Below are 17,123 nucleotides of genomic sequence, written 5' to 3'. Positions count from 1 at the left end.
ATATTTCTTTACAGCCCGAGGGCCCGCTCCAGATGGCATGCTTTCTTCTCTCGTCCCGTGATGGAATGAAAAGACCAGCTAATTAAACAAAAAGTCTCATATCCATGTGAAAGAAGAACCCTTGTGGCCCTTGGGGAGAAGGAGCTGTGTGTGCAGAGATGGAACTGCCTGCAAATCGATTCTCGCGCATTTAAATGAATCCCAATGCCACAATTGTCTCTGAAAATCATTGACAGTTTTATTTCCACGGACGGAGTTTATAGAGGCTACTATAAATAAAACAGACGTCAGCATAAACAAACATGTAAACACAAACATACAAATTAGCACACCGGGGAAAGCATGGCTTATTTGCGTGTGATTTTGATTGATAGAGACGTGACTCTGTTGAAAGTGTAAAGTCTAATGGGAATAAAATAATAAATAATTGGCTTCAGTGATATGGCCCTTCCAAAAACAGTCAATAAAAGACAATGTGATGCCATGTAAACCAAGAAATATAAGAAGTTCATTTGGAGAAGAAAAACGTATTATCATTTAAAAAAGAAAAAAGCCAACTCCTAACAAATAACATTTATGATTAACAATGTGTACTTCCACTCTTGTCATTACAGTAAATGTAAGGAAATGTTCTACTACACCTTTACTATATATGGATAATGTGTCTCTGGTATGTAATTGTGTTCATGATTCCTCTCTGATATTTCATAACACCATTAGGAGTCCAGTTACAGATGCACACAGCCAGTTGTTAGTTGAGTGATTTGTTTGTGTGTGGTGTAATGACACAGAAGATACATTAGAGGGCCACTGTGGTGAGAGAGGCTGTTGGAGGTTGATGGCAGCCATTGGGGCCTTGACGTGCAGACGTTCTATGGTGCAGATGTGAGTCGCAGGTTGTCCTTCACACGAACAAACTCTGGTATTTTCTCCTGGTCCTCGCGTCGCCTGATCTCCTCCTGCTCATACTGGGAAACAAATCAAGTCAATTGTCGAAACAAAGTATGGTTTCTGGCACAACTCCTGAGGTGCATGGAGAAGGAAAAAAGTCTAGAGGTTTAAAAACTCCGGCAACGCTTGTGGTATTATAGAACAACTTATTGTTAGACCCTTAAAAACTAAAAGGAAAAACATGCAGAACAGATCGCTAACGCTGTCGTGTCCCTGACGATGACGGACAGGAGCACTTGGATTGGTCCCTGGCCGGGTGCTGCCCCACGCCACAATCCATGCTCCCGGCTGCCCTTTGGGGGAAGGACGATGGGATGGGTCAAGCGCAGAGAAGACAATTCAATGGTGACCCCCCAAAAAATGCATGTGTGTGTGTGTCCTATATGTGTCACCCATCTCGTATTGAGTGTGTACATTTTGTAGTCGAGTCACTAGCAATTAGCGATAAATCTTGAGTCCGAGTCGAGTCTCGAGTCCCCAGTGTTCGAGTCCGAGTCGAGTCTCGAGTCCCCAGTGTCCGAGTCCAAGTCTGAGTCACCAAAGACAAGCCCGAGTTGAGTCCCCATTACCCTAGTCCGAGTCCAAGTCATCAAAGTTGAGTCCAGTCCAAGTTTGAGGTTGTCCCGGTCTTCTCTTCAATAGTTAGTCTACATATCGAACATCTAGCAGTGCTCTTGCTGGAATTTGATGTAAAATCCGTGTAAGCAAAGCGCACAATTCGGGGCGTCTCTTTAGGCATTAGTACTGAACATGAGGGTATCAACGTGATCCACATGTAGGAGGAGGTACCGCAGTATATCCACAGTCACGATGGTACAAGTAGTTCAGTGGCTGTGGATGGTAAGCGGTACTGCAAGTAAACTCACTCCCCAGAGGCATCCAGACCCGGAAGCATGAACTTCTTGCTTAGTGGTCTGTGAAGCCGCCCGCGATGCGGGCGTCCGGGGTTCAACTCCCACTCAGGGCGATCCCTTAACAGGGGTCGAATCGACTAAAAAACACAACGCAGACAAGATCACACCGGCTACATGTGGTGCCGTGACCCGGATGCCCTGGGTGGAGTGAGTTTAGGGGGGTGAGTGTAACGGAGGTACCGCAGTATATCCACAGTCACGATGGTACAAGTAGTTCAGTGGCTGTGGATGGTAAGCGGTACTGCAAGTAAACTCACTCCCCAGAGGCATCCAGACCCGGAAGCAAGAAGTGAATTCACTTCTTGCTTAGTGGTCTGTGAAGCCGCCCGCGATGCGGGCGTCCGGGGTTCAACTCCCACTCAGGGCGATCCCTTAACAGGGGTCGAATCGACTAAAAAACACAACGCAGACAAGATCACACCGGCTACATCAGCATGTTCCTCCAGCAGGACACATCTGGCATCAACAGTGATATTTAACCACGGTCTGTAAAGACCTGTGTCTCAGCACGGTTTTGAAGTAGGCTATAGTTGGTTGTTTATGCTAGAGGTGCACCTCCATCTGATAGCAGGCTAATTACTGATGAAGGTCACAGATACCAAGAACAGACTTCACTCCCAATGGTATGTAAAATATGTTGAAATTATGTTTATCCATCAGTTACGTTAGAATATAAAATGGGAAATTGGCATTTCAGTACTTTGTATCAATGAGTACTCAAAATTATATACTTAAACTTGATGGTAAGTAAAGAAAAAAAACGCAGTTTTGAGGGCTGTTGTGGGCTACTGGCAAGGAAATTAACACACATTGGTGCCAAGAGTGGAAACATCCAGTTTGGCCAACTCCTCGTTTATGATTTAAACAAGTTATTACCTCGTGTAGCACCCTGAATATTCGACTATTATTCAGAAGTGCTGGCTGACTTGCCTTTTATCTCCCCTTTGTGCACAAAGACATGTTGACTAGTTTCCATTGATATTCTTTCGAACAATGACGCAAGTTTCTCCTTCTCTCACCGGCTGGAATATGGATTATAAACAGTAAACTGAATCATATTCAATCCACCCAGTTCTCTTCCTGTGGGGCTAGGTGGCGGTGCCAGCAGGGGGCGGCAGGTGGCAGGCGGAGCGTGGAGAGAAGCAAGCAACGAGGAAGAGGGAATCACCTGGAGGTGAGGGGAACAGGAAGCTCTCTTTGGCGTTGGATGTAGCTGTGAACGGTTGCAGCTAACGAGACTAACATCTAACGTTATCGGGTTATAGTAGTTACTGTGTGCGGTATATTAGCATGCCGCTAACGGCTCCGTCTGACTTGAGTAGACTACCGGGCGCGAGGCGCTGAAGAGACCGGTGGTGTAGCCAGCCACGTTGCGTTAACAGTATAACCGAATAGCAGGCGGGCTGTCTGGGACCCACAGAGTAGCTTCAGTTAAGGTATGGCCAGAGTATTGTCGCGCGTCGACCCAGCACCGGCCGTCAGCAGCCGTCTTCGCCGGCGTTCTGCATCTGCTCTGCACCGGCTGTCTTCAGCCCAGCACGGGAGTTCGTCCCGTCTAGCAGAGGTCGCCATCACCCAGCACGTGCTCTCAGCCCGCTACTGCCCCCTCTGTCCCACCCTGCTTGCTAGCGCCCGTGACGAGAGCGTTCGACGCCATCTTACCACCCGGACAGTGGTGGTGCGGCGAGGCCGCCATCTTGGTTGAGTACATTAGAGCTTCGGGGCTCAGGATCCTATTGCACAGTACACAGTGTGTCGCGGCCTACGGGCGAAGCTAATGGTTGCTAACCACAGTTCATAGGGGTACCCCATAAACATGACATGCCGGCATTAGTTTAGGACTTTTGTTAGGTAAAGTGGGCCCACCCTTTCATTTCTTTTGAGTGTAATAACGTGTATGGTCATGCCTCTTAATTTCCCGTCTCGTTAAAGCTGTTTCTTCCTGGGGTACATTAATGCTGCCGTAATATGTAAAGCCTTAGAGGAAGGTATTATTGTATAAGTGTTATATGTGTTATTATTATAATTATTAGTAATTAGGAATAATGATAGTATATGCCATTTGACTCACTGCCAGTAATACTTGTCACTGCCCAGTATAAGTAACACTAAACAAACTAAGACGGGAATTGTGTGTGTGCGTGTCCATTATTGAGTCTAACCCTAACCTTTTTGATGCGGATAATATTATTATTATTTAACCCTTTCTCCTTCCAGTCATTAAGGTCTCTAGTGGTCGTCGAGGGAGGGTACTGCTTGCGGGAGGAACGAATCTATTTAGGCATATCAGTCACTAGGTGTGGGAGGGTTAACGGAGGTATTGAGGGAAGTGAGAGCGAGTTGGGGAGTACTGCTGACCGCCCCGGAGAGGCGAGGAAGACCAGAGTACCAAACCAGGTTGGTAAATCCCGGGCCCCATTCACTCCCACTACCGGGCCCCAGTTTGACGCTCCAGGCCCAAAGACGAGGGTGCAGTCAGACGGAGCTCTACTGCGTCCAGCTACCTTGTGACTGCCAGCAACCGTTCCCACAAAGCAGGGATAATCCACCCTGCTACACTCGGATGTCAGAATCATCAGCATTTGTTGCATTGTTAACTAGCTAACGTTTGATGTATTGGTTGATATATTTCCTCAGATAGCTTGTATATTTTGAATTTTAATTACAGGCTTCAATAGAACTGGCACCAAAGTCTGGCACAAAGCAGAGCATAGAACGCAAATTATTCTGTATTCTGACGTGATGACCCTTCCTTAATAGTTTCCTTGGCTACCGGTGTATCCTGATCATATAAAAGCATTATTTGAGGCTGACCTCTTTCAGCCTCTGCTGCCTCTTGCGGAGCTCCAGCTCCAGGTCTGAAGGGGGTATCAAGGCCTGTTCCTGCTCCCTGTGCAGCTCCAGCCTTCTCTGCTCCAGAACCCTCTTCAGCTCCGGCTTCTCCCTCGAGGTGCAGGCCCCTGTGAGGTCAATCCAGTCACACACACACATGCATGCACACACACACACACACACACACACGCACACACACACACACACACACACACACACACACACACACACACACACACACACACACACACACAAATCGTTACTTCGGCATCCATGATACGATATATTGTGATACTATGCTGTATCGATCTCCCCCATCCCTACCTAGTAGCCTACAGTGCCTAGTATCCTACCGTTTGTGGCTCAGCAGGAGCTCTTTGTGCAGGTCCTGATGACTGGGTGTCTCCACCATGGAGCCATTCAGTTTTCTGGGTTGAGTGAACTCTTCACCATCTATTGTGGGGTGACGGGTTAAATTCTCTGAGGGACACAAAGAGTTAACAATCTTTTATTCACAGAGTCCAGTAAATGCACAAGGAAATTTACTCTGGCATTTGGTGTCGAGACGAGACATCATGACACAACGCGACACAACAAAACATAACAACACATAACATAACATAACATAACATAACATAACATGACATGACATGAGATGACACGACACGACACAACACATAACAACACATAACAACAAAGTCAGACATGACAGACTGACATGCATGGTACAAAAGCATACAAGTCCATAAAGTGCAAGTAGACAGTACTTAACACACCATACTATTACATCTATTACTGCCATATTCATATATAATACCAAACAACAATATAATATTCAATTTTATATAATACACTGGAATGAAAGCAGTACATTCTGTCATGAAAAATGACCAATCATGAATACTGTACCTTTCCTGTGGTGTCCAAACGCTGACCTCTGACGTAATGCATTAAGAATAGAAAAGAAATACCCTCTTAGTCCATTCATACACTGATATGGTACATGTTTCTCATCTAAAGCCCAGTCATCAAGCTGTGTTCAGAGAATCACATGTATGTTGATCTTTATCTTACTGAACAGAAGGTATTAAGCTAAAAAGGGAAGAGTGCTGCGAAGGCACGAATGTCATGACTCCATGATCACCCAATCAGATCGTCTTAACGTCACTGTTGGCTCTACACTCAAGTTCCCTCAAAGCACAGTTGATCTCGTCACCGAAGCACGAGGACTGATGAAGAATTGAAGAAATTCACTTATTTTGATAAATCATATGCCATATTAATCATTCTTTATATCCGTCTAAGTAACGATGGCAGAGAAATTACCCTTGAGGCCTTGGCCAAGGTCAGGGAAGAACCCCCACACACATATACACGTCATACACCTCAAATACCTCTGACACACCCAACTGAAACCAGATAACCAAACTCTCCTTTTAAGAGAAGTGAATAGTATCATGTGAAGCGGAGGACAGATGGTTGACTGCTGCTGACGCTGCTCTCTGACCTGTCTTTCACAGACCAAGTCAAAGGCACCAGTTATTATGTTATTCCAGGTAGAATGGAAAACAGTGCTGCTGCACTATTGGTTGTGAGGTCGTCCCCCCCCCCCCCCCCCCCCCCCCCAATCACAAGTCTTCAACCCGCTCATATGCATACGCACGCATACACGCATATCCAACCACTGTATTAGAACAGTTTTTGTGATTGTGGCTTTTGCTATAGCTCACCTGTGTTAACCTCCTCATGCACCCTCAGCAGGGTATTGAGCTGGGAACCGGGAGATACATTTAGTGCCTGGCTTTGATCACAGATGAGAGTCATGCTTTAAGCCAGGGCAGGGATAAATGCCAATCAGACCAGCCCAATCTGATGTCCTAGTGAGTCTTCTGTCTCACTAGGACATCTAATTGTCCTCTCATTATTCCGCAGGACTCACAGGATCAGTTCATATGACATTCCTAACCACCCACAGGCCACCTGCGGTTACATTGGATGTATGATGGCACCTGAACAATCAGAGTGCCAGGTGAATATTCAAAATATCAAACACTGCAACACTAAAAACACAGTCACACACTAAACTCAAAGGATCAGACATTATATAGTATCAAATTTAAATAATGTCTTTGAATATAATTGGAAGTCAAGTCAAGTCAAGTCAAGAGTTTTATTTGTCACAGCATACAAGTATACAATGAAATGTGGGTGGTCTTGCCCGCAACGATGTGCAATACAGTAGTACAACATATAATAGAATCCAATAATAGACAACATTGTGCAATAAACAGGTAACATAGTGGGACATCACGGTATTTGTACATAGAATGATATATTATTATAGATTATGTGTAAATTAATTGTTGAAATTTTAAACAAGAGATTCATCTTGGTGTCACTGCACAGTGCACTCCACCTCAACCAAAACAGTCATATCAACAGACTACAATAGACTAGATTAGACTCCATAATCTTGATCACCCTAATCTATCAGATTATTCTCGGTCATTCCAACCAGCACACAGTGTTCTATAAAGAATAGTTTACCTGTTTATCTTAATAGCCAGAATTCTAAATAATTAACTAGTATAGTAAACAACATCACCCACACAGCCTCATATATTATGCTCTGCCTCGTTGATGAGAAGAGAAAGAAATCAGCCCCACTTTTGACAGGTGGCCACCAGACCTTGACAGCTCAGCCAGCAGACAGGAGTTAAAGGTGTTAAGGGAGAACCTGCAAGAAACTCACTTTCTTTGTGTTCGACCCGTCCATGACAGGGTGGCTGGGGTCCGCTGTTTCAATCCAGCTATAGTGCTCTCTCCATTGTCAAAATCAACGCACCTCCTCACAGACGGTTGCCTGTTTCTTTGCGGTGCCCACGTCCAACATAGTGTGCTGTCGACAGGGGAGCCTCAGACTCAGAGCCAGTGAGGAGTAGTCAACAGTACGTAGTAGACATCCACTGAAATCTCATTACGACATTCAAGATTAGCGCACAACAACCCCCCCCCCCCTCCTAAAGTACAAGATACAAGATTAGCTAATTGCCGTGGACACCATTACTGCATTTAACCAGGCTGACATCATGGCACCTCCTTTTACAGCCCTGTAGTCTACTCCTTTGACCGCTGAGCTTTTTAATACTGACCTGTAATCTCACAACACACCAGGCAGACTAAAGCCTTCATGCTTTTAAGTAAATTAGCTAATAATGTGTGTGAAATACACTATTTTTTCCACTCCATTGTTTGTTCTATGAGCAAAGTAAGGCCTCAAACTACCAGGCCTAAGAAGGGTGATCACAAACAGTACTGTATTTGTAAATCTGGTATGTCATAAATGTATAGATGTAACAGTACTGTCTATCTGTATGTCATGTATGTCATATATGTTATGATGAATTGATGAACAAGACGAAAGTCCTTCTCTGGTCTGCATCCCCTTAACAATTGTGTGTATTGAGCTGTACTGTATTGTACCCATTCTGCAATCTGTTAATAAAAATGTCAATCAATCAATCAATCAATCAATTAATCAATCAATCAATCAATCAATCAATCAATCAATCAATAGTAGAATTGTTCTTACATGCACTTGAACTGAATATCAATTATATCAACATAAGTACTTAAACTGTGGTAGGCTATGTGATATTTGGCACAATCCACATTGTTGTTTTGTTTTAGGTTCTGGTTGCATGGTGTATGTTCTATAGTGACTTGTATTTATTATTATAAAGCCAACAGAATAAGCAGACAGCTGTATCCTTATAGTTTGTGTGTATTTTCTATATCTGTACCATAGTTTATTGTAGCATGTATTGTATAATATCCTTATAAGATATTCCTTTATTTATCCCCAGATGTTGGCAATAGCCGTATTGTGTAAAGTTGAACTATATTTCCAATTAGTTATTATTGTAACGTTACTGTAGCCTATTTTAATCCCATCGAATAATGTACTGTATTATCTTGATGACCGCATGGGGGCGCTCCGCCACAATGACTGTTTCCTTTCATTTCCCATGATTCCGTGTGCTCTTTAAAAGCCAACCCGGATGTGTCGTTGTTCATTGAGTGCATGTTGGATGTGTGTGTTCGTGTGTTCGTGTGCGAGGCGAGTGTTTGGTCGACTGAATGAAGTGAGTCTACGCGTGTGTGTGGTTGTTTGTTATATGTGTTACATTTTAAAATCTACACAGTGATCTTATTTGATCTGTTCGGAGTCTGGCTCTGCTCCGATTCAGAAATGATAGAACCCGACATGCGAGCCTCCTTGGCGATGAGCATGAGGCATCTCACGACTAACTTTGGGCCTCCACACTATAAGTTGTGGTCAGAAATGATGAACTGATCAGATATACTAGTTCTGAGTGGATTTGGGTTGATCTCGAACTTCACGACGGACAATGAGTATAGAGGCGATTCTGATCTAACCACAACTTTACAATTTGGACTCGTCTTAAGACAATCGATGCTAGTTTGCTGGCTAACATGATTAGCCTGTAGTGGTATCAATTCAGAAGACGGTTGTGTTTTGCACTTTTTTTAACAGCAATTGTTTTAGGTGAAATGTAGATTTAAATGGCCAGCAATATCGTCTTTTCAATTATACATCCTTAACATTTTATGCCACGTTGATTTTGTGTGTGCAGGCTAAAGGCAATAGGAAAGCTATCTATCTGGCAGTTGGCCATCGGGAGAGGTGTTCTTTGGACAATGCCTAGGCTAACCGACACGGTCCGCTTCCATTTCATTGTGCTAAGCTAGGCTAACGTGCAGCCAGATGGCTTTCTACTGAACTGAGGAAACGGGTATCCATCTAGTCTCTGGAGAATAACGTATTTTAAGCGAAATGTTGTCGTGTTCCTTTAAGGATAGCACCCGATGAGAATGTGCTTCATACAGTAAGAGGAATAACCGCAACACTTCCGGTATTGTTTAGCTAATGGGAGATTGATTTAGGGGTAAAGGCATAGATGTATATAGATATCTATGGGTAAAGGGACTGCATGCATGAATGTTGACTATAGCTTTGACGTAGTAGCTACAACTACTTATGTCAAGGCTCTAATCAACATTAATTACTTTATCCCCCACGCTCTTTCCCCCACGAGCTCCATGTAACGCGGAAGTGCAGTAGTCTATTTAATAGCTCGCGTCACGTTGACGCCCCCCCGTGGGTCTTGAGGGTGTGTTGTTGGAGACTATTGACCGGAGGTAGGAGGCAAGCAGTTCTGCACGGTATGCCAGGTCAATGACCTTGAATCGGATTCGTGCGGCAATGTGAAGCCAGTGGAGCTCTCTATGCTGACAATGTTAGGTTGGAGATCATGTGGGCTGCTGCGTTCTGTATGAGTTGATGTTATCACTGACTATCTAATTTAAAGTGCCTTGATTTCTGTATCCATGAGGAATTGTTTATATACTTAATAAAATATGTAATTAATATTAATTGTACTCTATTGTGTTTGATTTTTATTTGTCTCGAACATAGAAACAAAAGTTAAAAAAAAAAAAAATGTAAAATAGTCAGACTATTTCCATACTAAGTGTTCGAGAAGGAACGGGGAAACGAATGTAAAATAGTCAGACTATTTCCATACAATAAGTTCGAGAAGGAACGGGGGAAGTAAAACAACTTATCAAGCCCTGCCCCTTCCTTACAATATTTGACATAATAATTTTATAATATAACAAAAATAAAATAAAGGTAGTTTTTTTTTATATATCCGAATGAGCAAAAAACAATAGGCAGTCATTACTGCTCAAGCTCCTCTCTGTCCATAAGTGCTTGTTTATAGCTACCTTTAAATTGATTGATATTTTTGCTTAATTTGATACTCCCATCCAGACCATTCCAGAGTGATGCCCCACAAACTGCAATCCACATACTTTTAAGAGTTGTACGTACCGTAGGTTGCTTTAAAGCTAATGTCCCTCTAAAATTATAAACACTCTAGCCATGACATTTTTTTGAATGTTGCTTGGTAATTTGTTTTTTATTGCCAGAAACATAATTTGTGCAGATTTCAATTTGATTAAGTCCATGCATTTTAATGTTTGACTCCTTACAAACAGACTATTTGTGTGATCAAAATATCTACCATGATGTACTATCCGTATGGCTCTTTTTTGCAGTGTGCATATCTTTTATAAGTTGCTTTTATAAATATTTCCCCAGATTTCAACACAATATGATAGATATGGTACAATGAGTGTGCAATATAATGTATATAGCGTTTTTTGATTAAGGATATATCTAGTCTTGCCCAGTATACCAATACTTCTCGCTAACTTTGATGAACACAAATATTTTATATGGGGTTTACAGCAGTTTGTGGTCTATTAAAGACTCCTAGAAACTTGTTTGTATATACTCTCAATTTTTACATGATAAATTTTCAGTTGAGGATCAGTGTTTATTTTACAATTTCCAAATAGCATGAATTTTTTTTCTCAAATTGAGTGATAACTTATTTGTGTCGAACCAACCTTTTAATTTGTCCATTTCTTTGTTTGCCACTTCTAAAAGCTGCTGAAGGTCATCCCCTGAACATAAAATGATTGTGGTGTCCGCAAAGACAACAAGTTTCAGTATGTCAGATACTTTACATATATCATTTATGTATAAAATGAACAATTTGGGTCCCAAATTGCACTACCACACATCCAGGCCTGCTGTCCTGGATAAAGCTGTTTAATCAGCAGGACAAGTCAAGTCGACAATTAAAACTCTTGACTTGACCTGTCCTGCTTATTAAATAGCTTTATCCAGGACAGCAGGCAACTTGTGGAAACAGATCTGACTGGGTGCCAGTGGAGACTGGTTTTGTATTGCTACGGCTGTATCATTATTTTATAGCTGATTGATTGATTGAAAACTTTATTAACAGATTGCAGAATGGGTACAATACAGTACAGCTCAATACACACAATTGTTAAGGGGATGCAGACCAGAGAAAGACTTTCGTATTGTTTACATCAGGGTCCCCCATTTTCAATTCATCAGGACATATATGACATACTTGACATACAGATAGTCAGTACTGCTACATCTATACATTTATGACATACCAGATTTGCAAATACAGTACTGTTTGTGATACAGAAGGAGTCAAGAAAAGGGAGTATATACATTTGACGTAGAAACTGTACATTGGAGGAGGTTGGGTGGGGGGGGGGTGGGGTACATTGGGATATTGACAACCATACTGGGTAATTTACATTGGAGGTGGTTGGGGGGGGGGGGGGGAGAAACACTGTATAAACAAGCAAAACTGTACAATTGAGGGGGGGGAGACACTGTACAAACAAGCAAAATTGTACATTGGACTATTGACAAAACCATACTAGGTAAATGACTGTACATTGGAGGGGGTTGGGTTAGGATATTTACAGGGGCCAGTTTTGAATTGCAGTCTCCCGTAGGTGTCCCTTGAGAGAGGTTTTGAAAGTGGGTAGTGATCCACATTCCTTTACAGCTGAAGGTTATTTCACAAAAAGAAAACTATATTGTATAATGGTAGTGGGTCTACTCTACGACAAAATGTGTGGTCATATGTGCTCCGGGACTCAACATTTCTCTGTATTTCTTTCCCGAAATTTGATGCAAATCCCACTGGTTTCAAGACCTGGAAATGGTCTAATGACTTCCTGACCTGCAGAGTAGCCAGTACTAAACTTAACACTGCAGGCCCCTCTTGTCCTGAAACATGAACTTACGATAGAACATTCTGCTGCAAGCAATATGCACAGTCTTGCCTATATTTTCTGTCTCATGTCAATGCAAACAAAAAGGGACTGCTTTTCAATTTATCATCCACATCAACACAAGTCACTGTTCTCTCAGAATTAATTCTGAAACGGGAGGACGTACCCACCCATCTCTGTTTTACCACTGTTGGTCAGTGTTAACCCTTGTGTGGTCTGGTATTCACCCAATGTTGGCGGGTCTGGTGGACCCACATTACTGGGATTTTAAAGCAGTACAATTAATGTGAAAATGACGGATGTTAACTTTATTTAAATTACAGGCAATCTAGATCTATGGTTCATATTTTCTAGATCACATTCATCAATAAAAGTAGTTTTTTTGTGATAAAATTTGATCTAATCCATTATAATCAAGATGTGAATGGAATAAATCTCTATCTTGAAAAAATATAAATGAAACAAGGTGGAGGCAGACAGTGAACCTTTTTGTTTTATTTTTACCATATTGACATGTTTTCAGTGTAACTTGACGCTTTAGGTGGAGAAGAAGCCACCGTCATGCTTCCGGGTGTAGCCCCTGTTGGTAGAGGGGTTGTGAGGGGACTCTGGAGGGAAAAGAAACAATAAGCTTTGTGCAAAAATTATACTTAAGTGAAAGTATGCGTACAGTCTCAAAATCTTACTCAAGTAAAAGTCAAGAGTATCTGGCTAAAAACACTTGAGTAAAAGTAAAAAAGTTTCTACTTTTAAATGTACTTAAGTACTAAAGTCTTTTATTGCAAGGAATAGACCAGGGGTCTCAAACTCATTCCTTCGTGGGCCAAGTTTTCATTTGAACTACACATTGCACCAGGTGAGTTAAGTGAAGAGGTGAGCCAATTAGTGAAATCATCAGCTGGTGTTTATGCAAGGCTGGAATGAAACCAAGCATACACTCGGCCCACATTAAAGAACAGGCGTTCCATACAAATTATTTAATGCACTTCTCCATTGAATTTGAAAAAACATTTCAAGGTAAACTAACATGGACGGCATTCACATCACAGCATCCAGTTTTAAAGTTGGCCAAACTACAGCCTTGGAAAAAATTAAGGGTTTAGTTATTTTTTTTAATTATTTTTATACGTGGGTTCAACATTGCACATCCTATGGTTCTTGTCAAATAGTTGATTTTATTTTGAAATCGGCACTGGTTAGTGGTTAATGAAAATATTCACTGACAGCTTGTTAGCATTTTGTAGCAAACATTTTTTTCTCTGAAATGTAATTGAGTAAAAGTACAAGTATACAAACCTAATAATACTTGAGTAAACTACAAATCCCCCAAAACAGTACTTAAGTATTGTAACAAAGTACAATTACTGAAGTACTTTACACCCCTGCCTACATATAACCCATATGCTCTGTATGATAGCATGTACAATAATGCTGTATATAGGCTATATATATATTTATTCCCACATCCCACTGCATATAGGCCTATATCTATCCACATTCCACACCTGTCTGTACTTGCCTGCATAAGCCTTTTACATATCTGTAGATACTATATCTATATCTGTACACTACCATACTGTCTTTATACCTGTATCACTACATATTATACTACAACTCTGTACATACATCTGATTAGCACTACACTCAGTAGTACTAATTTGTATATTTTGTACCCAGTTTAATCACCTGTACATTGTATATTGCTGTTGCACTCTACTACATTTGCACTCTGGTTGGATGCCAAACTTATTTTCATTGTACTGTACTGTATAATGACAATACATTTCAATCTAATCTAATTACTATTTGTGTGTTCCAAGTCATTATTGCCTTAATGCCTTCATACAAAAGTCGACCATTTTTATTACCATCACAGGAATTTTGTTTGCCGATACACAACCGCCTGCTCCCAGTTTATCTGAAAATGTGTCTTAAACCACATAAATCCATGAAAGTCACATCTGATCAAAGTGCAAAAAACACTAGTATAGCCGAGAGAAATTCCGCAAGGCTTAGGCTTGTGATTTAATTCAAAGGTATTATCTATTTTCAGAACTTTTCTACTGCTGGGGATATATAGATCACAACAATATAATGACATCTCACCTATTGTCCCCCGGATGCTGTGAATGGAACACCTCTCTGGGTCGACCCACACGTGGAAATCTATCTCCTGCTCAGTTGGTGGGACCTTCTCTTCATGATTCATTAGCATCCTCCTTAAAACAGAGATATATAATCACATCTAGTAACCCTTCTACACATGCCCCAACCCCCCCAACTACCACCAACACCCACCTATGGTGCTCTGAGACAGTCTCTTTCTGATGGAGGGTCTGGTTCTTGTCACAGAGAAACTGTTTGTGTTGGTCATAGGTGGAATTCAGATGTAAGTCCAGACTGTCTTTCGGAGGCTAGTACGGTATGTGGAGAGAAGACACTATTAGATGTGCTGGAGGTGCAATATGCAAATCCTTTAAATATAAGTCAGTAGTAGTTCCCGAAGTGGGAACAGCACACCTTGGGGTCATTGAAGGGATCCTGGTTCCACGTTCTAAGATACATGCAAGTCTGTCTGTACTAAATCATCATAATAACAAATACTTGTAAATTACGGATATGTTGTGGCGTGAGATATTTTGGACACCTTATATGCCATTCACATCACGCAGACCAATATACGCACCACTTGATACATTACACTCCGTCGGATGCTTGAACAAGTTGCCCTGTCGTAGAGGCGACTCCATGGCTCCTCGTTTTGGGCGATGTGAGTTGGTTTATCTGCAACTCTCTGGTCATATTTGGAAAAATATTGCAAATGTAGCGTTATTAGATTACATATGAGATTAAATACGGTAACGTTAGCGTTAACGCTACGTGCTTCACTGTATTTTAGTTGTTAGCTTAGCTAGCAAGCAATACGCATGCTTACCTGTTGTGGTCTGGCCCCAGTAAAAGCATACTCGTTCTCAGGTCTTATTACGGGGAAAGGATCGCGCTGTGACATGATGACTTGATGAGTGATGATGAGGACCAAAAGTACAATATGTGACCGCTAAGCTATAATGAGCAGGAGGAAATAAACATTTTACAACGAACGCTCACACGCTTGCAGTCTCGAAAATGTTTACAACCTGGTTACTAGGCAACTAAAGTGCGTACAGGCAGGCTTGCATGCAACGTGGGGGTGGGTGCCGCGGAGGGCAAATTATGGTAAGCTTTTACAATTTGTTCCTCATATTTTGATTGATTGATTGAAAACTTTATTTACAGATTGCAGAATTAGTACAGTACAGTGTACTCAATATACATACAATTGTTAAGGGACCATAAGACTTGTCTTTCGTCTTGTTTACATCAGGGTCCCCCATTTTCAATTCATCATAACATATATGATGACACACACGACATACAGATAGACAGTACTGCTACATCTATACATTTATGACATACCAGATTTTCAAATACAGTACTGTTTGTGATACAAAAAGAGTCCAGAAAAGAGAGTATATACATTTGATGTAGAAAAACTGTACATTGGAGGAGGTTGGGTAGGTGGGGTGGGGGGGGGGGCACTGTACATCTGTACAAGCAAAACTGTACATTGGAATATTGACAACCATACTTGGTAATTTACTGTACATTGGAGGGGGTTGGGTTAGGACATTTACAGGGGCCAGTTTCGAATTGCAGTCTCCCGTAGGTGTTCTTTGAGAGTGGTTTTGAAAGTGGGTAGTGATTCACATTCCTTTACAGCTGTGTAGTGTTGGTTTTCACTTCTTGATTACCTGTGCACTTGTTTATAACATTATTTATTTATTTAGATTTATACATTTATGATTTTATGTATAATGTATCTCAGATGATAATGTTACTGTATCCTGATAAATGCTGCTGTGTGCAGAGACAGAGTTAAATAAATGTTCATTCAAGTTCATACATTTTATCTCATTTGTCAAATTCAATTGTTGTATTTTATCAGATGCAAAGTGCAAATAAGTAAATATGGCATTATATATCAGAGGTGAGTAAGAAAATTAACAAATATTGATGGTTAAGAATGAGACTGAATAATGATAGCACACAATAGTCTAATGATTAGACTGTTGTGTGATGTCATTAGTATTAGACTATAATACTAATAAGATATTCCTCTAAATATGACTTAGAAAACGGCCACAATTTCTGGAAAATAAGAGCCAAAAAGAATTCCGGCGGCGCGCCGTTTCGGGGGCCCCCATAGCTCTCTGGTGATAACTCGAACCCTGGTTTAAGTGTCTTGCTTAAGGACTCTTCGACACGCTGCCCGGGAGGAGCGGGAATCGAACCGGGAATGTCCGGATTACCAGACGACTGCTCTACCTCCTGACCCACTGTCGCCCAAATCATCCGAAACATCCAAAACATAGGGAAAAGAGTATAGGCTATGGCTAAAAAAAACGATCTCTATATCTAAAAACGATCAATATATAAAATATATATAGTTCTACGTATTTCATACCGCCCCTCTATTTGAAAAGAAATGTGACACAAAACTACTGGCTTGAAAGTAAAGCAGAGGATAGGCCAACCACCTATTGTACCTGTGCTCGATCAAAGTGAGGCCGCGCCTACTAGGTTGCTCGGCTCGACACCTATGTATGTATGGCCTCTGCGGCTCCTGCCAGCAGTGTGAACTGGAGCCGCTTGGACAGGGAACGATGTTGC

The 17,123-nt window shown here is 41.6% G+C and overlaps 2 protein-coding genes across 2 annotated transcripts; both read right to left on the bottom strand.

Annotated features, from left to right (window-relative positions):
- Positions 1 to 50: 50 nt before the first annotated feature.
- LOC311244071 (protein FAM107B) lies at positions 51 to 8,990 on the bottom strand (the record flags this gene model as incomplete). Its single annotated transcript, XM_084333481.1, is given in 6 exon segments — positions 51 to 968; positions 4,680 to 4,808; positions 4,810 to 4,825; positions 5,051 to 5,177; positions 7,450 to 7,493; positions 8,899 to 8,990. Coding segments are annotated over 6 exon segments (504 nt in total). The 3' UTR covers positions 51 to 872.
- Positions 8,991 to 12,892: 3,902 nt separating this feature from the next.
- cfap276 (cilia and flagella associated protein 276) lies at positions 12,893 to 15,528 on the bottom strand. Its single transcript, XM_084333824.1, has 5 exons — positions 15,349 to 15,528; positions 15,100 to 15,207; positions 14,712 to 14,827; positions 14,520 to 14,632; positions 12,893 to 13,021 (listed from the first exon to the last, which is right to left on the bottom strand). Exons 1-5 carry the CDS (start codon positions 15,421 to 15,423, stop codon positions 12,951 to 12,953), a joined length of 483 nt encoding a protein of 160 aa, XP_084189950.1. The 5' UTR covers positions 15,424 to 15,528; the 3' UTR covers positions 12,893 to 12,950.
- Positions 15,529 to 17,123: the final 1,595 nt, after the last annotated feature.

Source organism: Notolepis coatsorum, assembly GCF_963971535.1.
Source record: "Notolepis coatsorum genome assembly, chromosome: 17".
Classification (NCBI taxonomy): Eukaryota; Metazoa; Chordata; class Actinopteri; order Aulopiformes; family Paralepididae; genus Notolepis; species Notolepis coatsorum.
The sequence above is the reverse complement of the archived record's forward strand: the minus strand, read 5'-3'. Positions and strand labels throughout refer to the sequence as shown.